This window comes from Colius striatus, chromosome 18 (assembly GCF_028858725.1).
Source record: "Colius striatus isolate bColStr4 chromosome 18, bColStr4.1.hap1, whole genome shotgun sequence".
Lineage (NCBI taxonomy): Eukaryota > Metazoa > Chordata > Aves > Coliiformes > Coliidae > Colius > Colius striatus.
The window spans coordinates 12,477,631-12,501,339 of NC_084776.1; the positions used below are offsets into that span (position 1 = coordinate 12,477,631).

The following is a 23,709-nucleotide window of genomic DNA, read 5'->3' on the forward strand; positions in this document are numbered from 1 at the left end:
TTGAGTTACCTGGTTGAAGCTTTTTTTGGATTTGGAGTTTTGCCTTTTGACCACCTCTGTCATGGTTAAGTTGAGACACTCTGTCTTTGAGGCTGTAACAAAAGACCACTGTTATCACTTGGGGCTGCTAGTGGGAACCCAAGTGGTCCCTCCACCCCTCAAAGCATCCCCAGAGCCAGTGGCCCTTGGCATTTCCTTGGGGGAAATGCCATTCCAGCTTCCCTTCCCTCATGCTGCTCCACACAGAGGTTGAACATCCTCTGTAAACTCCATCTGCTTTCCAAACACAGCACAAAAGGACACTTAACTATCTTAGACCCTAAACAGGGGGAAAAAACCACTGCCTCATCATCATGAGGAAAGTGCAGGTCTCCCAACACAGCCCTGACTACATGGAGATGCCTTCCCATGCCTGGAATTACAGTGACATCCTGCGGTCAGATTGCTGAATGGGAAGGCAAAGGAGCCAAGCAAAGGGTCCAGGCTTCTCTTGCAAGGAAGGAGATGCAGGAAGGAGAAGTTTCTCCCCAGCTGAGGACACCTCCTGAAGCAAACACACTGTGCTGGCAGCACCAGTGAAGCTCCTGAAGTAGCACAGAAACATCCAACTCAAAGTACAGAGGAGATGAGGAGTTAATTCCTGCTGGGTTTCTTCCAGGGCTGTCTGTATGGCTTCATGGATGGGGCAAGGACAAGAGGGACAGAGCTTTAGGTTGAGCAGCATGGGGCACATAAAGAGATGTCTCCTATTTAGCAGATGACCTGTTTGCCCTGATTACTCTGCTCACAGAGCACACATCTGCCAGACACACAGCAGATGAGAAAAGAGAACTAAAAAAATCCCTCTCTTTACTCAGAACTGGGTGTCTGGTTGCCAAAAACAGCACTTCTTAAGCAAGAATAAGCAGGTATTGCTTCTAAAGAGACACACAGACTAAAAGCCTTGCTGCTTTTAAAAGGCTCAAAGCCTTAGTAACACTTCATCAGGAATCTGATTAGAAAAAAAACCTCTATGAAGCAAAGGCACGTGGCAACCAGTGATCTCTGAGCTGCAGGAAGGGACCCAGGCTGAGGCAGCAGCTCAGCAAGAACCTGCTGAAGGCTGTCAGCAAGGCACAGCTGCTGCAAGGCAGCACAAGCACCTTCTCCCCTGGCCCTGCTTCATTTAATGACAGTTTTACCCGTGTCTCCTTCTTACTAAACAGTTGTAGTTCAGGAAAGCATCACTCCCCCATGATCATCCAGATGTTTGGACCATCCCTGACCCATCCCTAATGGACATCCCATTTCCCTCTGGAAGCTTTAGGACACCAAATGTCCTTCATCCCTGATTAAGGCTAAGGATAGCAAAGGACTAGAGAATGCCCCAGGGAGCAGCAGGTACCTCCCATCTGTCTTCTGCATTCACACATCCCTCATTTGCTCCAGCACACCATCCTCTCACCCCACCAGTCCCTCCCATCATTCCCTATGACCACCTCTACCCACCCAGTTCTTCATACTTCTTGCAGGCTTTGCTGAGGTTGACAGATGTGCAGACCTTCTCCACATCATTCCAGTGACTTCTTCCACTGACAGCTGTCTGTGGGGACCAACCAACACCCATGAGATAGAGCCATAGAATCATTTTGGTTGGAAAAGGCCTTTGAGCACAAGCATTAACCCAGCACTGCCCCAGCCACCATGAAATCACATCCCTCAGCCCCACAGCTCTGGGATCCATCCAGGGATGGGGACTCCCCCAGCTCCCTGGGCAGCCTGGTCTAAGGGTTTATAACCCCTTCAGGAAAGAAATTGCTCCTGATCTCCCAAATAAACCTCCCCTGGGGCAGCTTGAGGCTGTTTCCTCTTGTCCTGTCCCTCATTACTTGGGAGCAGAGCCTGACCCCCAGCTCACTGCAGTTAGGGAGTGTCAGAGAGGGCTCCCATCTGCCCTCAGCCTCCTCTTCCCCAGGCTCAACACCCCCATTCCCTCAGCCCCTCCCCAGCCCCTTGTGCTCCAGCCCCTTCCCCAGCTCTGTGCCCGGCTCTGGCCACGCTGCAGCCCCTCAGTGTCCCTGTGGCAGTGAGGGGCCCAGCACTGACACAGCCCTGGAGCTGCAGCCTCCCCAGGGCCCTGCACAAGGGGACAGTCCCTGCCCTGCTCCTGCTGCCACCCCACTGCTGATCCCAGCCAGGCTGCCCTTGGCCTTCTTGCCCCCCTGGGCACGCTCCTGGCTCCTGTTCAGCCGCTGGCACCAACCCCCCCAGGCCCTTTTCTACCTGTAGCATTGCCTGAGGCTGCTGTTACCCAAGTGCAGACGCCCCACTCCAGGCTGCTGTTGCCCTGCTCCCATTCTTAACCACATGGTTGGGCTAGCTCAGATAAGGATTTACCTGTGGCTGCACAGCCTGAGTAGGCATTAAAACGCATTTAACTTTGGGTTTACAAAAAAAATCACCCAGGTTTGATACTAAATAACTACAGAGGAACCTATAAATAGGAGGGTTGCTGTGCCCAGCTGAAGATCACTCCCTGGAAGCAAAGTTCACCAGTGTAAAGTGGCACTGAGTATATACCCACTCTATGGAAACTGGCTCCACAGTCCCCATTTGCCTGGGCTGGAGTGGAAAGTCAATCCCAATTAGCCAGTAAGTCGACAATTAGCTTGTGTTTGGCACATCTGGGCTTGGATTTGGGCCCCTCCAGCAGACTGCCAGCATTTATCTCCTGGCTGAGAGAGGTTTGCACCCAGTGAGGTGGTTTTCTACCCCATTTCTGCTAGTGCCATACACTCACCTTGCTGTAGGCAATCTGTAGTGTTAGTGGGATTGCTTCTCTGTCTCCATCTATGCCCAGCCTTTTGCTGCCTGGACCTGCATGAAACAAGGAGCAAATGCCACTCAGTGGCCTTTTATCCCCATTCTTCAGCTGGCCACTGATACAGCAGCACCCTCACCACCTACAGAAACACAAAGGTTTGCTGAACACAGCTGAGGAGCAAAAAGGTAGATGAAAAGCTGCCAGAAAGCAATTAATCCAGTGCAGAAACTTCAACACAAAGCACAAGCAGCAGCTCAGGCTGAGCCAGTGCAGAGGGGTCAGTGCTCAGGGGAACACACAAAGCAATAAAAGGCTATGTTGCTGACCCAGCTCCTGTTTTTCCAGGCATATGTCTGCCCATATTAAACTAGCCTTAAAACTCTGTCCCCAACACTTACTAACTTCCCACCACCTCCCCCCAGCTCTGGATAGTTCCTTGCAGATGGTAAGTGGTGTGCTGCCAGAAAACCCAAGGCAAGGAAGAGACCCAAGGCAAGGAAGAGACCCAAGGCAAGGAAGAGACCCAAGGCAAGGAGGAGACCCAAGGCAAGGAGGAGACCCAAGGCAAGGAAGAAACCCAAGGCAAGGAAGAAACCCAAGGCAAGGAGGAGACCCAAGGCAAGGAGGAGGCCCAAGGCAAGGAAGAGACCCAAGGCAAAGAAGAGACCCAAGGCAAAGAAGAGACCCAAGGCAAAGAAGAGACCCAAGGCAAGGAGGAGACCCAAGGCAAGGAGGAGGCCCAAGGCAAGGAAGAGACCCAAGGCAAAGAAGAGACCCAAGGCAAAGAAGAGACCCAAGGCAAGGAGGAGACCCAAGGCAAGGAGGAGACCCAAGGCAAGGAGGAGACCCAAGGCAAGGAGGAGACCCAAGGCAAGGAAGAGACCCAAGGCAAGGAAGAGACCCAAGGCAAGGAGGAGACCCAAGGCAAGGAGGAGACCCAAGGCAAAGAAGAGACCCAAGGCAAGGAAGAGACCCAAGGCAAGGAAGAGACCCAAGGCAAGGAGGAGACCCAAGGCAAGGAAGAGACCCAAGGCAAGGAAGAGACCCAAGGCAAGGAAGAGACCTGAGACAGCAGGACTGATGGTTCCGCGTGTTCTTGGGAAGAGGCCCTGGCCAAGTCTCTGTTTTGGGGGAGTGGGGTGGTGACACTTGAAATGGAGGATGGTTTAGGAGCTTTGTTTAGAAAGATGAGATCACAGAGAAGCAGTTGGTTAAAAGCAAGGAAGCAACAGGTTTAAGTGCAGTTTTACTGGTTGGCCATGAGATGTCTCTGTGAGCTGCACAGCACAGGCAGCACGGTGTCCTTGTACCCAGGGAGGGAGCTGGAGACCAGGGTGCAGGCAGATGCTTCTGCCCTTGCTGCTTCTCCCTGCTAACTGTATGAATTCCTAGAGTACAAGCTCATGGATCTCCCCTGCAAGAAGGCTCCAAACACATGCACAGACTTTGCCTAGTAAATGAAGGGAATGGAAGGAGAGATTTTATAGCTGACACTCCTGGACAAAGCACAAACAACAGAAAGCAGCAGAAAGAAATGATGAAAAGCTGCCTTTGGCCAGGTGCTGATGAGAGGAAGGAAATGGGCTGGAAGCTGGTTTACTGCAAGTATGTGTTAGAGTTAGCAGCAGTAAAACCAAACGAGGCTTTGCCCAAAGAGAAATGCAAGACCTATGATGCTTCCCATCCAAACTGCTGAGATGTCTGGATCTTTGCTCACACTGCAGCCTGGGCTCAGGCACTGCTTGCAGCCCACACTCCCTCCAGCCTCTCTCTCCATCTCTCTCCCAGCCCAGCAGCTTGCAGACCTCCACCTCAAGGCTGTGGGTGCAGAAGTGACTACAGACCTGAGGCCTTGATGGCTCGTGTGGCTGCTGAGTGGCCCAGCTCCAGGGAATGGATGAAGACCTCGGTCATCTTTTCCCCTCCAATGAAGGTGAGCTGCCAGGGGGGCAGAAGAGTGAAGAGTGGTTAGGAGACCCAGCCTGTGTCAGGCAATATTCACTCCTCTCACTCCTTTCTACAGGAAATGGGACAGTTTGGGAAAAATCCTCTCACATCTTCAAAATCACAAATCTCAAGGGCTGGAAGGGACCTGGAAAGCTCATCCAGTGCAACCCCCCTGCCAGAGCAGCACCACCCAGAGCAGGGCACACAGGGACTCATCCAGCTGGGTTGGAATGTCTCCAGAGAAGGAGCCTCCACAGCCCACCTGGGCAGCCCCTGCCAGTGCTCCCTCACCTCAACAGGGAAGAAATTCTTCCTTGTGTTTCTTTGGAACCTCTTCTGTTGCAGTTGTCCCCATTGCCCCTTGTCCTGTCATTGGACATCATTCAACAGCTGCCTTGGGTGGCATTTACCTTTAGCTGTACTCAGATTGTTTTAACAGGCCACCAGCAAGTCGAACAACCCAAAATCCTAATTTTCACTTAAAGAAAACTTCAAAACCCCCTGGAAAGAAAAGGCCCATCAGTGGGGTCTTGAAGAATCACAGAATCCCCAAATGATGGGGGCTGGAAGGGCCCTGCAGAGCTCATCCAGTCCAACCCCCTGCTCAAGCAGGTTCCTCCATCAGGGACACAGCAACGTGTCCAGCTGGGGTTGGAAACCTCCTGAGAAGGAGCCTCCACACCCTCCCTGGGCAGCCTGGGCCAGGGCTCCCTCACCTCAGCACCAAAGGACTTGCTCCTCCTGTGCCAGTGGCACTTGTGTTGCAGCTTATGTCCATTATCCTTTGTGCAACACAAATCCACTGGCCACAGCACTGAAGCAGTTGTTGCAGCCACACATTCAGTCCTCCCCACCATGTCTGCCCCATGCAGGCAGCGGGGCATGGAAAGAAGGTCTCTTGGAGGGGCTTGGTTTAGAAAGCAGAGCACTGGAGATACCTCCAGCGATGTAAGCAACCTGTCAGCACTGACAGGAGTGGCTTTGCATCCTGGGAGAGGTGTTTGGATGGAAAACTGCTCATGTGACTTATGGTTTGAGTGAGCAGGGCCTGCCTGCTCTCAGTCCTTGAGCTGGGATGATCAGCCTAAGCACCACGGGCACCCGGGGCATAGGAGGAGATCAATCTCTGTCTCCCCAGTAGGCAGTGGTTGTGTCACAGCCTCACCACTTCACAGGCAGGTCCTACATTGGTGGTACAGGCAGAAGATCTCTCTTTTCCCCTTCACCCAGATGGGACTGAACCCCTTTGCCTACCTCTGTCTGGTAGAGCTGCAGCAGGACGGGGAGTGTGGCGAAGCGGCAGTAGTAGAGGATCATGTCTGCCAGGATGGGCAGCTGCTCCTGGGCCTCCTCCTGGGGCTCAGCCTCTGGCTTGGCAGACTGTGGGGACACAGTAAGTCACAAGCCTAACGGGACATCTGGTACCCACAGCCCAGTGCCACAGAAACCCAACTATTGACCACCAGGAACACCCCACCTGCATCCTATGTCCCCACAACACGGCCTCCTGTCCAGGATCATGGTGGCCTGATGCTGCCTGCTCAGCTCTCCAGCACCTCAGGGAAGGGGCAGGCCAAGGCCTACAGCTGGCACTCAACATACCTGACACAGGACATCCATGGGCAGGTTCATCAGCCTGAGAACGTTGCGTTCGTACCACGGATCCAACATGCCGATGTAGTGGGAGATGTCATTGGTGCTGCTCTCCATCCCAGCCAAGGCAGGATCCTAAAACCAGACACACTGGTGTCACTCCAGGGCTTCCCCAGCCAATGCTTGGGGCTGGTGGAAGCCACCAACGCTCCCCCTCAGGGCGCCCTGACAGGCTCCTCATGGTGACAGCAGGACACCTACCGGCTGCGCCGCGGCCCGGAGCTGGGCGTCCCCCGGGGCTTGGGAGGGATACACCAGCGGGGCCAAGGGAGCCGAGCAGCTCCTCTTCACAGGGACATAGTAAAACTGCAGCTTGAAGTACCTGGTCAGCAAGGGGCAGGTGCTCTCCTTGAGCCTAGGAGAAAGGTGGGAGAGGGCTGAGTGAGCAAAACCCGTCGCAGCAGGGCTGGCTGCCTGCGGCCGGACCCTTCCCCTCCTCACCTCAGGTTGCTGTAGGCTCGAGCCACTTTCCCCGAGATGCGGTCGGAGCCGAAGACCACGACCCGCAGCGTGGACGCTTTGGCATCCTCGCCGTGGCTGAGGAAGGGCCGGCGGGGCAGGCTGAGGGGCGGCGGGGCCGGGAGCCGGCGGCCCAGCACGTGCTGTGGCAGCGAGTGAGCGCGGCGGGAGCGCGCCGGCACGCGGGGCCTGGCCTGCGGGCTGCACAGGCTCTCGGCACGGCGCAGCGAGCCCGTGCCGGCCTGATCCTTCAGCGAACTCCTCAACACCAGCTGGCTTTTGCTCTTGAACAGTTTGTAGATCTTGTTGGTCAGAGTGTGTCTGTGTCTGGGGAGGGGTTTCTCTACCTTCAGCTCCGGCCGGCCCACTGTGTCCAGGGAGCTCTCGTCGCTGTCCTCCACGTAGCCGCTGTCCATGCAGTCCTTCAGGCTGGACACAAAGGACTTCAGGGACTTTCTGGAGGCCACTGTCAGCTCTGAGATGGAGTCCTTGGAGGTGGCAAAGAGGGACACTCGTGAGGGCCTCGGTCCCTCCTCTGACAGCGCCGAGTACACAGAGCCTTTGGAAATGGGGCAGATGGGGGAAAGCAGCGAGTCCCGCTCGGGAGAACAGCCATCAGCTTCCACCTCCTCCTCCTCCTCTTCTTCTTCGTCCTCCTCTTCGTTCTCTGAAGCCACGGGCTCAACAACATTGCACTCTTTGCTGAGGACATCATTGAGGATATCTGAAAACAACCAGAGGGAGACAAAGTCTGGCACAGGCTCCAGCATGACCACAGGGACCGAGATGACCCCGGACACCAGCATGGCCAGAGCCCTCAGATCCTGCAGGTTCAAACAAGGAGCTGCAAAGCTCCTGATGGACCTTTTTGGATGTCCATAAGGCACTTAGATGCAATGCAAAACAAACCGAAACAAGTCGTGTTTCTCTCCTTGAGGTCACATTCTGTTTGGGTTCTCAAAAACCAAACACCAGTTGGGGTTTTGCTTCCTTCCTACACAGATTTCATAACCTGCTCGTGTCTGATCTGGGTTTAACTGGAGGGCAGGAGGAAAGCAGGGTGTCTGGCTAAGCAAAGCCCAAATGGCCCTGCTGTGGGTGGCCTCCTGGCAAGGCTGAACTCACTGTAAAGCCCAAACCAGAGCTCTAGTCCAGCTTGCTGAACCCAGTAGTAATGAATACTAAACCTTCAGGGGAAGAGAAAAGGTCTTCCAGGAATGGGGAAGCTGGAGAGAGCAGCTCAGCAGAAGGAGAAGCTGCTGCTTCCCCTGCAAAACTGCTGTGGCTGGGCTGTGAGCACGGCAAAGGCCCCAGATCCTCAGCCAGCCCTGCTGTGTGTGGGGGAAGAGCTGTGCTATCCCAAGGGTCCCAGTCCCACATACCCCTCACACCTCAGCTTGGTCAGGCTTTTCTAGCAACAGTTATTTCCAGAGCACAAGCAAGGTTTACTCCCTGCAGAGGAGCCAAACGAGGTCTCCATCCTACCAATGTCCCCACAGACTCGGGTGCAACAAATCTCTTCCAGCATAATGTAAGGCACATCTTTGCCCAGGACATGAAGCCCTGAATGATTTGTCTCTGGCAACAAGTGCTTTGGGGCCATCAGTGTCTTGTGTCAGGTGAGAGCTTTGCTTGGGATGGCAGCAGGCATTGTGCCCACGCTGATGCCCACAGCCTGTCCCATCCAGAGGACACTGGTATCCCCTCTGTTACTTCTCCTTCAACACCAACAATCTGTTCCTGGCTCTCTCAGGCTCCAGCCACAGGTTGTGCCACAGATCCAACTGCATGTGGCAGCCCTGGCCAAACCAAAAGGCTGCTCAGCTGCCCCTGTGCTGGGGAGGAGAAGGATGGGGATCTCTCCTGCTTACCAAAGTTATCCTGATCCCAGCTGTAGGTGTAGCAGCGAGCAGTAGGGATGGGGATGGGCTGGAGCTTCTGCGGCTGAGCCTCACCTGGGAGGAGAGAAAGGAGAGGAGTTAAGTTTGCAGAGATCACCAATCCCCTCCTGACACATTTTGGGCAGCCCATGTCAGATAGAACACTAATGCTGCTGTCATTAGCACCACAAGTCATGTATTCCCAGACTGGTGGGGGCTGGAAGGGCCCTGCAGAGCTCATTCAGCCTCAGCCCCTGCTCCAGCAGGTTCCCTCCATCAGGGGCACAGCAACGTGTTCAACTGGGGTTGGAAACCTCCTGAGAAGGAGCCTCCACAGCCTCCCTGGGCAGCCTGGGCCAGGGCTCCCTCACCTCAGCACCAAAGGACTTTCTCCTCCTGTGCCACTGGAGCTGCCTGTGCTCCAGCTTTATGTCCTTTACCCCTGGTCCACAACCCCAGGTCCCGCAGCCTTTCCTCCTCACACTCATGTTCCAGCCCCTGATCATCTTGGTGTCCCTGCACTGGCCTCTCTCCAGCAGTTCCCTGTCCCTCTGGAGCTGGGGAGCCCAGAACTGGCCACAGGACTCCAGATGAGGCCTCAGCAGGGCAGAGCAGAGAGGGAGCAGAACCTCCCTCGACCTGCTGCCCCCACTCTGTGTGATGCCCCCAGGCTGCCATTGGCTTCTTGCCCATGAGGCCACGTTGCTGCTTGTGTTTATTTGCTGCCCACCAGCACTGCCATGCAATTGGGTCAAGGAGCTACTTCACACCTCACTGCTGCCATTGGGTTCTGGTTTAATGTTTTCACCTCACCCACAAAGACTGGAGAAATGTCTTCAGTGTGATTTTAACGAGAGACACTGACCCATTCCTGGCTCCTCGTGTGGTTACAAAACAGGCCCTGGCACGGCTGCGAGGCTTTTGTTGTAGCCACCGCCGAAACCTTGTGCAAAACTGCTCGTTGCTGCCACAGAGGCCAAGATGGCACAAACCCTGGAGGGAAGAGAAGGTGGGGGAGTGGAGACAGAGCTCTCACCCGTGTTGGCAGGAAAGGCCGCGGCGCCAGCCATGTCCCGCAGCACCGACTGCAGCCGCTCCCGGGCCAGGACGGGGTCACTGCTGGAGGCTGCAAGCTCCTGAGCATCAGTGGCTCTGCTGTACATCTCCAAGAGCTCTTCCAGTGTCTTGGACTGGGGGGAGCAGAGACAAGGAGAGAGATTGAGGGAATCCCTCTACAGAGGCCACACACAAGCCCACGGACAGGATGGCTGCCACAGGGTAACACTCTCCCCTCACAACCTCCTGCCCCCTTCAAGTCCCCCAGGATTTCTGCAAATGGACAAAATCAGGTTTGAAAACATGCAAGGGGTTTTCTTAACATTTTTTTTTTGCCCTTCCTCCCTCTCAAACACCAAAGCAAAGTGTTTCTCTGGTCAAACAAACATTTTAGCTGCATTTTAGGGCACCTCCTCTCTCCACTTAGGGATGGGGAAGGAGTAAAATGGTGTGTAAAGGAGAAGGAAACAAAGAGTAATAATGGAATAATAATGAAAAAGAAAATAGGAGACTACTTCCTACAGAAGTCTTGCCAAAACTAGTCACTGAAGTATTATTTTGGTCAGGAAATCCATCCCCCAACTGCTCCCAGGGGCATCGTGGCATCACTGAAGGTGAATCTCTCTGAGCCTACCTTCAGGAGGTGGTGTAGGCTGTCCAGGTTGCAGAGAGTGCCAAAGTTGGCCTGGTAGAGGTGCTCAAGGAGCACAATGAGGGTGGTGTGCTGAGGGTGCTTGCTGGAACTCAGCTTCTCAGCAATGGACAGGAACTCACTCTGTATCTCGGAGTGGTTCAACAGCAGCACCGTCCTGGGGACAAGGGGATGGTGGTTAGGCCAGGCTCAGGTACTGCTTGGACAAAGTCTCAGATCAGAGAATCATTTTGGTTGGAAAAGATCTTGAAGTTCCTGGAGTCCCAGCCCTCCCCTCACCCTGCCCAGGCCACCCCTGGCCCTCAGCACCTCAGCTCCAGGGCTTTGGGATCCCTCCAGGGCTGGACACTGCCCCAGCTCCCTGGGCAGCCTGGCACAGGGGCTGACACCCCTCTCAGGGAAACAGTTCTGCCTCAGCTCCAATCTCAGCCTCCCTGGGTTGAGGTGGTTTCCTCTTGTCCTATCACTCACTATTTGGGAGCAGCTCACTGCAGTCAGGGAGTGTGAGAGAGGGCTCCCATCTGCCCTCAGCCTCCTCTTCTCCAGGCTCAACACCCCCATTCCCTCAGCCCCTCCCCAGCCCCTTGTGCTCCAGCCCCTTCCCCAGCTCTGTGCCTGGCTCTGGCCACGCTGCAGCCCCTCAGTGTCCCTGTGGCAGTGAGTGAGGGGCCCAGCACTGACACAGCCCTGGAGCTGCAGCCTCCCCAGGGCCCTGCACAGGGAGAAAATCATTTCTCTCACCCCCTCCCACAGCTCAGCCCAGCTATGCAGGTCTTCTCCCCAGCACCCACTACTGCATGTGAGATGCTGCTCGCTGCAGCCCCACTGCTGCCTAAGCAGTGTGAGACCATAAGGGTGCTATAGAGTGGGCACTTACACTGTGGAGCTCTGGTAGTTCTTCAGAGGCAGCCCCTGCTCAGTCCTCACCAGCCTCTGGAAGGAGATCCCTAGGGGAGAGAGCAGAGGACGTGAGACAGGAGCACGTTGACTTTGTCTCCTAATGCAGTGCAGATCTGGCTGAGCTGCTGCCCACAGTGGGGACAAGGCACAAAGGGACCAGCCCAGGAACAAAGGAGCCTTGGGATGTAAAGGGTAAGACTCCAGAGTGATCAAAAAGCAACCAAAGGATGGCACAGGATTGCTGCTCCATCCCCAGTCCCTTCTGCCCCACTGCTGATGTGGGGTGTGAACTGCATGGATGATACTCAGCAGCTTCTGCCACTTGCTTTAGTTCCCCCAGGCCCTGCATGTCACATATGGAGAGTAAGCTACTGCTAACTTCCCTCCCACAGAGATGAAGCCCAGACTGGCCCCAGCAATAGAGGCTGATGTGGGAATCTGACATCCCTGGATGTCTGCCTGGCACTGAGCCCAGGATGCCACCAGAACCTCAGCGAGGTGACACTGGGTGGACCTGGACTGCAGCAAAGTCTGTGTCACCCCCAAACAGTAGGACTGGGAGACACCTTAGGAAAGATCTGGCATGTCAACAAGATCCAACAGCCTTTATTACTGCAGGCAGCCATATCCCAAGCACAGCTGCTGCTCAGCAGCACAGGAGCAGCAGCCATGGGGTGATCCTAGCACCCAGTCCCAGCATCTTTTAGCAGTGGTGGGGGTTTTCATATGCTTGTAGGAAGGGAAAAGCTTTTGCCTCAGGCACTGATGACAGTGGTGGTGGCAAAAGAGCTGGATGTAGCAAACCATTCCCCAACATTAGGGCTTTCCCAGTGGTCTGTAAAACACAGCCCCAACCTGTGTCACAGCAATACATCTCTCTGATGAGGAAAGGATGCAGGACTTGGGGCTGTTCAGACCAGAGAAGAGAAGGCTGAGGAGGGATCTTATCAATGCTGACCAATCCCTAAAGGGTGGGTTTGGAGAGGATGGGGCCAGTGTTTGTTGTGTGGTGGCCAGTGACAGAACAAGGGGTAACAGGCACAAGCTGGAGCACAGGCAGCTCCAGTGGCACAGGAGGAGAAAGTCCTTTGGTGCTGAGCTGAGGGAGCCCTGGCCCAGGCTGCCCAGGGAGGGTGTGGAGGCTCCTGCTCAGGAGGTTTCCAACCCCAGCTGGACACGTTGCTGTGCCCCTGATGGAGGGAACCTGCTGTAGCAGGGGCTGGATGAGCCCTTCCAGCCCCCACCATTTGGGGTCTCTGTAATAAATGACCAGGAATGTGCTGGGCAAGTCCAAGGCTCCAGGAGCCTGGGATGAGCATCTCTCCATTTGCATCATGCCCCCAGCTCTGTGACAGAGGATGTGTGACAGCAATCCCAATGCTGCGTGACAGAGGCTGTGTTTCACATCCCCATCAGGGCTCTCCAAAGCAGTTGCCTGGTTTGACGACATGGGGAAGCCCCCAGAGCCCAAGCCACAGCTCATGCACCCATCCAAGGCCTCCCAAGTCCTGCTCAGAGCTATTCTCACTGCCCTGCACAGAGTGAAACAAGGGCTGAAATACATTCTGTGTGACAACAGCTCTCTGTAAGCCACCAAAAGACAGGGAGATTAGGAGAAATAATTGGAAGGGCTGCTCCACTGAGAACTACAGGACATCAAGGAAGAGTCCTTAATTAAGAGGAGCACTGCTGCTGCCATGGATGTGCCCAAAGCCGCATCACAAGGTATCCTTTTGGCTGTAAAGAAAGAGCCAGGGAGTCCCTCAGCTCTATGGAAATCTCCACGCAAGGGCAGGCTCAAGGGCTCTGGCCACCTTGATGTTGATGAATGGAGCCACTGTTATCACCCCAGTTACACCACTGAGCATCTCAAACAAAGCCCAGGCCCCAGCTGGAGCAGTCAGCACATGCTTTGCCATGGGAAAGACCCACCAAACTGAAAGGCAGCCAAGGAAATAGTTACACATTTTGCTGATAGTTCACACTAGTCCAGAGATCAGAGTCCCTTGGATGCTCCCACCACGAGGCATCCACTGAAAACAGGGCCCTGCTCCTCCAGAGCAATCTGGTTTCACCCTGTGCTGGACCTACCAGGGAAAATCACCCCAGGGATGAAAAGCAGAAGCCCTCACTGCCTGGGAAAGCTGAGGTTTGGGATGCACAAGGTAAATGGGGACACCATGCTCCAGGGATTGACAAAGCAAGTGAATCTGAGACAGCAACACCCGGAGAGACTCAGTAACAAACACGAGGTGCTCGTGGCAGTGGGTGTTTCTGAGGTGATGTCAGCCCCAGCAGCACAAGCAAAGCCCATGGCAGGGCTTACCAGGGGCCCTCATCTCGTTGCTGATGAAGGTGAGCAGCTCATGGAAGATGTGGCAGTAGGGCACGGGCCAGGTCAGGAAGCTGTGGTACACACTGGCAGCCTTCAGGAGCAAGTCAGAGCCTGGAGGGAAGTGGGGAGCCTGTGGGGAAAGGAAGGCACGGTCAGAAAGGCCATTGGCCTCGAGGGCTGTGTAAAAACTCGAGGAGAAGCAGATCAGAGCAGAGGTTCACCCCATGAAACCTCATCTTCTCCCAGGGAAGGGTCAACAGAACACAGGCAGCTCCGGTGGCACAGAGGAGCAAGTCCTTTGGTGCTGAGGTGAGGGAGCCCTGGCCCAGGCTGCCCAGGGAGGCTGTGGAGGCTCCTTCTCAGGAGGTTTCCAACACCAGCTGGACACGTTGCTGTGCCCCTGATGGAGGGAACCTGCTGTAGCAGGGGCTGGGGCTGGATGAGCTCTGCAGGGCCCTTCCACCCCCACTGCTCAGGGATTCTGTGACCCCCACCGGACACAGCTCTGAGCAGGCTCCATCCGCTCTGCCCCTGGCCCAGCCCCTGCCCATGGCTCACCCAAGGTGCCAAGGCCCGTGTGTGAATTGCTTTTGAACAGTGAATGACTCCCATTACAGCCTATGCTCCTGCAAGACCTGGCAGCAGTGATTTCCTTGGGATAATGATGCATTGTGCTAATGATAATGATCAAAACCAGCCTGTGCAGGCTCCTCTCCTCCTTTCCAGGAGTGCTGCCTATATATTTGGCACAAAAGGTAATGAAGTAAAATTTCCCTTCTGTGCACAGAGATATTGTCCATCTCCCCTTCTGATCAGCCCATCTTTAAACAAAAGGCTTAACACCACTGAAGGCCATTTTTGCACCTCTCAGCTGGTGCAATGGCTGCCTGGTCTTGATCCCTGGAGATTCACCCAGGATCTTTTGTTGAGATGCTGATGAAAGCAGAGGGTGATGTTTCAGACAAAAGACACCCTTGTTTTGGTGATTGTCCTGCATGGTTCCACAGGGCCCTGGGCCCCATCTGTCCCCCCAGGGGCTGGGATCAAGCTATGTGCAGCAGCCTCAGGACTTACATACAGGACGGCATAGTAGAAGAGCAGAGCTAGAGGCGTGACGAGATCGTAGTCGCACTTCTCCTGTACCTGTAGGAAACAGTCCCAGGCAAGAGGGTGAGCAGGGTTTCTCACCATGAGGGTTACCTGAAAGCATCACTGCAAGTGCCAGATAACCCCTCAGCCCAGTAACCCCCAGCAATAAGCCAAGCCCTCTGCCCTCCACTGCCAGTCCTTGGAGAGATGCATTCAATGCTGCAGCAGTGGCTGAACACAGGCAGTAGAGGAGGCAGGCAGCAACCCAGCCCCTGCAAGTGTCTCCCAAAGCTCAGCAGCATGGTGCAAACCATTATTGGCCCAGCCTTTGCCAGTGAATTGCCAGCAGAGGGGCAGTGATGGTTCCAGGATACACTTGCAGACACTGTCTCCCCCCCTTGTTCACGAGCACAAGCACAGAGTGCAATAAATCCTTGTATAAACCCTGATGTAATAAAACTATCTGCAACTAAATCAATTCCAGCCATTAAAACAAACAAACAAAACAAAGGATTAAACCAAATCATGTTCATCTGAAGTGGTGTCAGCTCCACAGCCTGGCAGATGCAGCCTTTCGCTGCTCATCAATGAAAGGCAGCATTTAGCCTGTCACATGAATCCCAGTGCCTTGGAAACACATCACTTGTTTCTGCCCACATCAAGAGATTCCTCTGAGGTCCTCCCAGCCACAGCCTGGAGTGATCCTGCTTGGCCTGAGCTCAGGACAGGCCCTCAGCAGCCTGATACCATCAGCTTCGCTGCTGTTTCTCATCTCCACTGCACAAACCCTGCCCAGAATCCCCAGTGTCCCAGCTCTGCTCCTGGCCCTTCAGGAAGCCTGGCAGAGTCACAGCAAAGTTTCCATCAAAAACAACAGGAAACTTTCAATTTGCACTGATTTGGACCAGCAGCTCCCAGCTTACCCCAGGGGAAGGGCTGAGGAAACCAAAGCTGCCCCTGCACAGTGCTGAGAAGCACTTTGGGACATCAAATCCCTTCCCTGTGGATCTTCAGTGCTGCCCAGAAAATATATCATAGAATCATAGAATTATTATGGTTGGAAAGGCCCTTGGAGCTGCTGCAGTGCCAGCCCTGCCCTCACCCTGCCCAGCCCAGCACTGACCCACAGCCTCAGCACCTCAGCCCCACGGCTTTGGGATCTCTCCAGGGCTGGGCACTCCCCCAGCTCCCTGGGCAGCCTGGCACAGGGGCTGACACCCCTCTCAGGGAAACAGTTCTGCCTCAGCTCCAGCCTCAACCTCCCCTGGGGCAACTTGAACCCCTTTCCTCTTGTCCTGTCACTTGTTACTTGGGAGCAGAGCCTGACCCCCAGCTCCCTGCAGCCTCCTGTCAGGCAGTTGTAGAGAATGAGAAGGTCTCCCCTCAGCCTGCTCTTCTCTAGGATAAACACTCCCATTCCCTCAGCTGCTCCTCATCAGACATGTTCTTCTCTAAACCCTTCACCATGATTCCCCATTTAAAAAACAAAACAAAAACACCCACAAACCCAAGGTCCTTTAGCCTCTCCTGATCTGCCCTAAGAGCTACTCTCATAAGCATCTCAACAGCTCTCCCCTCACCTTTCCAGTCTGTGCAGATATCTGGACAAACTGAACATCACCAGCCAGGAGGGATCCCAAAGCCATGGAGCTGAGGTGCTGAGGGCCATGGGTCAGTGGTGGGCTTGGCAGGGGGAGGGAAGGGCTGGGACCCCAGCAGCTTCAAGGGCTTTTCCAACCAAAACCATTCTGTGATTCCATGCTCTGCTATGTGGGCAGCACTGCAGATTCATGGGGAAGAGTTGTGATGTCCCAAAGCCCTGCCCTGTACAGAGGCAGCCCCAGGTGTGGGGCTGCATTATCCCAATATCAGAGCTGGGTTTTTCTCTTGTACTTCCCACACGCTGAAAGGCAGAGGGACAAACAGGGCTGCTCCCACCAGAGCTTCAGACCTGCCACCTCAGCATCACCCATCCCCAAGCTCTGGTGCTCCATCAGTACCTTACTGTGAGCCAAAACTCCATCTAGGGCACTGACCCTGCCTCAAAGCCCACAGGCCTCTCCAGCAGCAGACTCACCTCTTTGGCTTTGCCAAGGATCTTCTCCACAAGGATGAGGTAGTTGCCAGCATCTCGGCTCACCAGCTCCTGTAAGCTCCAGCAGTTCAGGCACAGCCCAGCTGTGGGACAGACAGAGCCACCATCACTCCCAGCCCTGCTCAAGGAGATCACAGCAGGGACAAGCCATGGGAAGAGGGCAGACTAGAGGCATTTGTTCTCTGGCAGAGGATAAAAACCACATCCCCTTGTTCTGGAAAGATCCAATCTGACCAAATGGCTCTTATCACAGCAGCATCACCTCACACCTGAGCAACTTCACCCAACACACATCCTCAGGTTGGAGGCCTCTCCCAGGGAGCTGCCACACATGTGCTGCAGAGGCCAGAGGGACGTGTGTGGCACATGCAGAGCTCATCCAGCCCAAGCCCATGCTACAGCAGGTTCCTCCATCAGGGGCACAGCAACGTGTCCAGCTGGGGTTGGAAACCTCCTGAGAAGGAGCCTCCACACCCTCCCTGGGCAGCCTGGGCCAGGGCTCCCTCACCTCAGCACCAAAGGCGTTTCACCTTGTGTTTAAGTGGAACCTTTTGTGTTCCAGCTTCTGTCTGTTACCCCTTGTCCTGTCACCAGAGACAGAAAAAAGTGTCACCCCATCCTCTGGGATGTCCCTCCTTGACATCCACCCTTGAAGTACTTTTAAGGGTTAATGAGGTCCCTCTTTTCTAGGCCAAACAGCCCCAGGTCCCACAGCCTTTCCTCATGAGAAAGATGCTCCACTCTCCCAATCACCTCAGTACCCTTATCTGGATGAAATGATGCTTGCCTTTATCTGCCCCAGCACAGTGAGACCCCTGGCCCAGGCTCAAACACCCCAAAAGCACCATCCCAACTACAAACCCGCTCAAACCCTGCAAAGTTTGGCTCCCCATCAGGCACACATCCAACCCACTCCAGCTGCATCACACCTGCATTCCCCCAACCAGCTTCCCCATGGCCTGGAGATGCACCTTCACACCAGCATCACAGTAGCCTGAGCTCACATTGCTAAGACTGCCCAATGCTTATCCCCTCTCTTAGCACCTTCACCTTTCCATTAAATCTACTAAAACCCCACCAGAAGATCAGCCAGACTGACAGAGGAGAATTGTCACACACAGTGTCCTTCACCCCAGCTGACTGAACCCCCTCCCCCAGCCTCCAGCCACAGACTGACAATGGCCCAAGGTGTTTCCCAAGGCTGTTGCTTTTCTAGGCAGTCAGGGCCACCTCACAGATGGTCTGAGAGGAAACAATCTGAGCAGAGGCTGCTCCATTCATCAGTTATTCACTCATTCAGAGTGCCTCCATTCATCCCAGCCCCACATCCCAGGGGAAGGTGGATTGCTTCATGAATCCTCCAGCAGGTCAGCATCTGCAGACCAAGGAGGCAGCAGCACCTCCTCATCCTCCCCTTCCTCCTCCTCCTCAGGGACCCACACACAGCCCCATGGAGAAAACTGATGACAAAATGTCAAGCAAACAGCCTAAGATCTGAGAGGAGTATGTGTTAGCAACTCTCCCATCCTCATTGTCCTGTATTCTTTAACCAGGAGTGGGTGCAGTACAGACATCACACAGCTCAGCCACAGCACAGCTCAGGGGCTCCTGGCACCAAGGCTCTTCCAACCTCAGTCCAAAAGCAAACCAAAGAGAAACAGAGCATCTCTCACTGCAAGGTGGTGGGGCTAATGATCAGAAAGCAAAACTAAACTCAAACCCAGCTGTTTTTCTCTCACATCACCTATTAAGTGTCACAGAATCAAACCCACCAAGCCATGCATGTTAGCTGACAAGGAAGAAACACCTCTGTGAGCTGGCAAGGGAACAGCCATGTTCATCACAGCTCTGCAGGTCACACTGCTCATCCCTCAAATGTTATTTCCAGCTGCAGAGGCTACAAATTCAAACATACAGATATGCCATTAAAACATCTTTACACATCTTATAGGTGTTAAGCAAGATGAATTGAAATTAGATGAGAGGTCTGTCATGGCTCAGCTGGGAGAAAGCCAATGCCAAGACAAGCAAAAGTAGTGCTAAGGTTGCAAACTCAGCCTTTACTTGTCCCTCTCCATGGGCAGGCATTTGCTCACCAGGACACACACTGTTCTTGTGGCTTTATGCCTGGCTCATAGCTGAATTAAAAGGTCAGGAGCCTTCCCCCATGGGAAAGTCCCATCACTGCCATCAAACTTTCAATGAATCAACATTTTCCAGAGGAGAATAGATCCTGATGATCACTGTTAATTACAGTTGCAATTTTTAATATGCCCCTGGTACTCCTGGCATCCTGTGGGGCTTCATAGAATAGTTTCAGATGGAAAAGACCTTGAAGTCCATCAAGTCCAAGCCCTCCCCTCACCCTGTCCAGCCCACCCAGGGCCCTCAGCCCCACAGCTTTGGGATCCCTCCAGGGCTGGGCACTCCCCCAGCTCCCTGGGCAGCCTGGCACAGGGGCTCACACCCCTCTCAGGGAAACAGTTCTGCCTCAGCTCCAATCTCAACCTCCCCTGGGGCAACTTGAGGCTGTTTCCTCTTCCTCTGTCCCTCATTATTGGGGAGCAGAGCCTGACCCCCAGCTCCCTGCAGCCTCCTGTCAGGGAGTGTCAGTGAGTGCTGCTGTCTGCCCTCAGCCTCCTCTTCTCCAGGCTCAATACCCCCAATTCCCTCAGCCCCTGCCCAGCACCCTTGTGCTCCAGCCCCTTGTGTTTGCTGACACCCAGAATGCACCGTAAATTGTGGTATCTTGTCAGTGAGAGCAGAGCCACAGTGACCCAGTCATTCAGTGATGCTCCAGTTTGTCTTTCAGCCCCTTTCATAAGCCAGCACAACGGCACCAAGCCATGGTTCTGCCTGGGATGGCTCCCACAGTTTGCTCAAATCAATCAACATTGTCCCAGGGTGCAGCATCCTTCTGGGAAAGCCCCAGCACCTGCAAGATGGTCAAGCAAGCGACTGACCCAGCAGAAGTGGTCAGAGCTGCTCTGGGAGCTTTGCTGACCTCGCTGAGAAGCAGCTGTGCTCTCATGCTGCTGTGAAACACCCCGTCCTGCCTCAGCCAGGAGGATGGTTTCAGGCATGAGAGCTCAGCCCAGCCCTGCAGAGCAGGATCTGTGAGAGCAGCATCAGCCAGCGAGGGGAACGCTGCTTCCTGTGCTCGCCTAACCACAAACACAAACAGCCCAACAAGACACAGGCTCTTTCCTTCCTCTCTTCTAGCAAGGGAGGAGGAAACTGTGGTGGCTCGCAGGGCAGGGGGAGAGGTGCTGGGCTGCTTCCCCAGGGAGGAGCTGGGGGCAGATCTGCTGTGAAGGCACTGGGAGGATGGGCAGGGCTCAAGGGAAGCATCTTACAAATGGAATTCAGACCTGAAGGTTTCTGACCCATTTTTTCATTAGTATCATAAAATCATTTCCTTTCAGCTGGAAAAGCCCTTGAAGCTGCTGCAGTGCCAGCCCTGCCCTCACCCTGCCCAGCCCAGCACTGACCCACAGCCCTCAGCACCTCAGCTCCAGGGCTTTGGGATCCCTGCAGGGCTGGGCACTCCCCCAGCTCCCTGGGCAGCCTGGCACAGGGCTCACACCCCTCTCAGGGAAACAGTTCTGCCTCAGCTCCAATCCAAATCTCCCCTGGGGCAACTTGAGGCTGTTTCCTCTTGTCCTTTCATTCATTACTGGAGAGAAGAGACTGATTCCCACCTCACTACAAGTCTGTTTCAGCTAATTGTAGAGACTGATCATGTCTCCTCTCAGCCTCCTCGTGCTGGCAAAGCAGAATTAACCAAAGCCACACCAAAACAGCTGCATCCTTGCTAAAAGTAATCCCAAGCACAAAATGCAGCTTGGAAACTCTGCACTCAAAGACCACACAGCAAAGCAAAGTGTCCAACACCAGCAGGCATCAGAAGGCCAGGGGATCCAGACCCAGGTGAGAATTCCCTTCCCTACACACTGAGGCCAGGTCACCAGCACCCACTTTCTAAGCTCTGGGAGCAGTTAGGCCCTGCAGCTGTATCCTCCCTACATTGAGACTAAAAAGGTTCTTTGGATGCTGAGGGTGATGCTCCTCACGTGCATAGCTCAGCCCCAGGTGACATTAAGAGCAGAAAGGAGACACCCACCTGCAAGCACCCTCTGCAGATGTCCTGTGTGTGCAGGGGACACAGCTGGGTGCCATGGTAGCACCCAGTAACTTTTCAGAACTGAGAGCAGCACTTGTGTCATTCCCAGGCCAGGGAGAGGCTGTGGTCAAGTGAGAAATTAACTCCAGAGAGTTTCACTTGCAGCCGCTCCTTCGCCTCAGTGCACGGAGCAGATGGTGCATTGCTGGTTTAGTGTGATGGTGAGTTGTGCCACCACTGCATGGCAGGCCACAAATCACAGGGACAACTTGGGGACAGTGTTTTACAGCAGTTCAGAGCAGCATGAGGCATGGAATGCAACCTGGGTTCGTTCCACTCTGACAGGTACGCTCAACCGCAGCAGCACCAGACTACGCCAGGCACCCTTCCTCTGGTAGGATGCACGCTTAAGGATACACAGAAAGTTGAACCTAGCTTTCTCCTACCTTACACTTGGCTCCTTAATTCCCTCTTAAACAACCATTTCTCACTTTGAGACACAAGGGAGGCCTCAGATCTGCAGGTAGCACACAATGTGGGGATGCCCTGTGATGTCCTGCGAGGTAAGCAGAGGGATGCTCCCTGCCACCATTACAAGCAGAAGCCATGCTCTCCCTTAGTCCCTCACTGAGTTATGCAAGTGCTGCAAAGTCCTGTGCTGATGAGGAAACATTTCATCTTACTCACCTAAGCCCACAGCAAGGCAGAGTTTGCAGAGCTCAGACAGGTGCCTCTCAGCTAGGGGAATTCTAGAATGGTGGGGGTTGGAAGGGCCCTGCAGAGCTCATCCAGCCCCAGCCCCTGCTACAGCAGGTTCCCCTCCATCAGGGCACAGGAACGTGTCCAGTTGGGTTTGGAAACCTCCCAGGAAGGAGCCTCCAACCCCCCCTGCGCAGCCTGGGCCAGGGCTCCCTCACTCTTAGAATCATCATAGAATGGTAGGGGTTGGAAGGGACCTTTAGAAACCATCTAGTCCAACCCCCAAAGTAAAAGAGGAAAGCAGTTTTTCCTTACATTTAAGTGTAACTTTTCATGTTCCAGCTTGTGCCCATTACCCCTTGTCCTGTCACTGGAGACAACAGAAGAGTGTCACCCCATCCTCTTGCCATCCATCTGTCACATATCTGTAAGTGTTAATGAGGTCTTTCCTCCGTCTTCTCCAGGCTGAACAGCCCCAGGTTCTCCAGCCTTTCCTCATTAAAAAGATGTTTCAGTCCCCTCAGCATCTTGGGAACCCTCAGCTGTGCTGATCTCAGCACCCTACACAGCACAGACTGAACCCAACAGAAGATGGACCCAAAGACAAGGCTCGCTGTGGGAGGGCAGGGAGCGAGCAGGCAGAGCCCCAGCCCCGGGAGGCACAGCACAGGCTGTGGCTGCGGTCGCTATTGGTGCCCACCGCCATGCCACCCACGTGCCAGGGCCAGGCAGCAGCAGCGGCCCCGTGGGTGGCCTCGGAAGGATGAGGCTTCACCATTGCTTTTCTGAGAAGTGGTGCACCAAGGTGCCCTCCTCCCGGAGCAGCTCCTTCCTGAGCTCAGTGGTTAACATTTCCCCTCTGCTGCTCTTCACTGGGGGCAACTGTCAAGTTGGAAAGAAAAGAGAAATCAAGCAGCAATAACCACAAGCCCAAGTTGCCCTCGCCCACGGTGCCCGGGCTGGGCATTGGCTCCCGTTGCCGTCACAAGTGACACAGCTGAAGGGGTGAAAAGCAGATGTCTCCACTTCCTCCCACCCCCAGATCTGCTCCACACCACTTCCACTGCACCCTCGCCAGAGCAAGGTGGTTTTCTCCAAGGGAATGCCCAGAGGAAGGGCCAGCTGACAGCAGTTTGGGAGCAGGGGGTTTGGAGGTACCTGGAGCCTCACATCCCCTGGGGATGCATCCAGCAGTCCAGCCTGCAGTTTCCATACCCAAGCAGCTGCTTAGAGCTCTCTGAGCAGAGCATGGCAGTACCTCACAGGGCTGGAGCTCCCTCAAGCTCTTCTACCCAGTCCAAGCAGTGACTTGAGCAAGAAAACCCACCCCAAGCCTGGAGGAATCAGTTCAAAGGTGAACATTTGCATGATTTAGTAACCAGCACACCTTCCTTCTTCACTTGGAGCTGGAAGGGTTTCAGACATTGCATTTTGCTACTTGGTGACAAAGCTGTAGAATCCCCACACCAGACCTGTGTCCATTCCCCAAGAGGGCACATAAAGGAGTGCCATGAGCACCATGTTAAGCTTCTCTTCATCTGAGCTGAGCAGACTGAACTCCCTGGGCATCACATGAGACATAACATTGACCACTCTTCTCCTCCAGCTCCTCAGAGACCTTCATCCATCCTCTCTCACCAGCATCCTTCATCCTCTCTGACTCACGTGCAGCCCAGTAGCAGAGACACAACAGCTCCTTCCCATCCCTGGCAACTTCCAGGCCCCCCATCACAACCGTCCAGTCCTCCTCACACCTCTGACTCCTAAGTCCAACCTTCCCTGCACTGCCAGCAGCCAGCCTCAGGCCCAACACTCATCCACCATCTCTTTCCAGCAACATGAGGAAGGCAAACTCTGCAAAGAGGGTCTCCACTAGCCAAACGAGGTTTCCTTCCATAGCACTTGTCTAACAGGGTTTGTTGAGAGTCAGGAACAATTCATTGTAATCTAGTTCCTCCAGTAATCACTGTGGCTCAGGGATGATATGCTGTTTAGACTCCAGAGCTGATCCAGGGTAC

The 23,709-nt window shown here is 54.4% G+C and overlaps 1 protein-coding gene across 7 annotated transcripts in view; it reads right to left on the reverse strand.

The window, feature by feature from the left end:
* The window catches only part of PIK3R5 (phosphoinositide-3-kinase regulatory subunit 5), a 68,528-nt gene that overhangs the window by 4,128 nt on the left and 40,691 nt on the right, over window positions 1-23,709 (reverse strand). For 3 of the 7 annotated variants that reach the window (XM_062011099.1, XM_062011097.1, XM_062011098.1), the window contains exons 3-17: window positions 16,852-16,952; window positions 14,760-14,828; window positions 13,677-13,815; window positions 11,328-11,397; window positions 10,433-10,607; window positions 9,779-9,932; window positions 8,734-8,817; window positions 6,845-7,586; window positions 6,605-6,758; window positions 6,353-6,478; window positions 6,005-6,130; window positions 4,648-4,741; window positions 2,780-2,856; window positions 1,489-1,582; window positions 10-92 (exon numbers count right to left, since the gene is read on the reverse strand). In XM_062011099.1, coding sequence (XP_061867083.1) covers window positions 10-92; window positions 1,489-1,582; window positions 2,780-2,856; window positions 4,648-4,741; window positions 6,005-6,130; window positions 6,353-6,478; window positions 6,605-6,758; window positions 6,845-7,586; window positions 8,734-8,817; window positions 9,779-9,932; window positions 10,433-10,607; window positions 11,328-11,397; window positions 13,677-13,815; window positions 14,760-14,828; window positions 16,852-16,952 — 2,288 coding nt within the window. The remainder of the gene's footprint in view (window positions 1-9; window positions 93-1,488; window positions 1,583-2,779; window positions 2,857-4,647; window positions 4,742-6,004; window positions 6,131-6,352; window positions 6,479-6,604; window positions 6,759-6,844; window positions 7,587-8,733; window positions 8,818-9,778; window positions 9,933-10,432; window positions 10,608-11,327; window positions 11,398-13,676; window positions 13,816-14,759; window positions 14,829-16,851; window positions 16,953-23,709) is intronic. The other 4 variants (XM_062011103.1, XM_062011102.1, XM_062011101.1 and 1 more) reach the window with 3 other exon arrangements.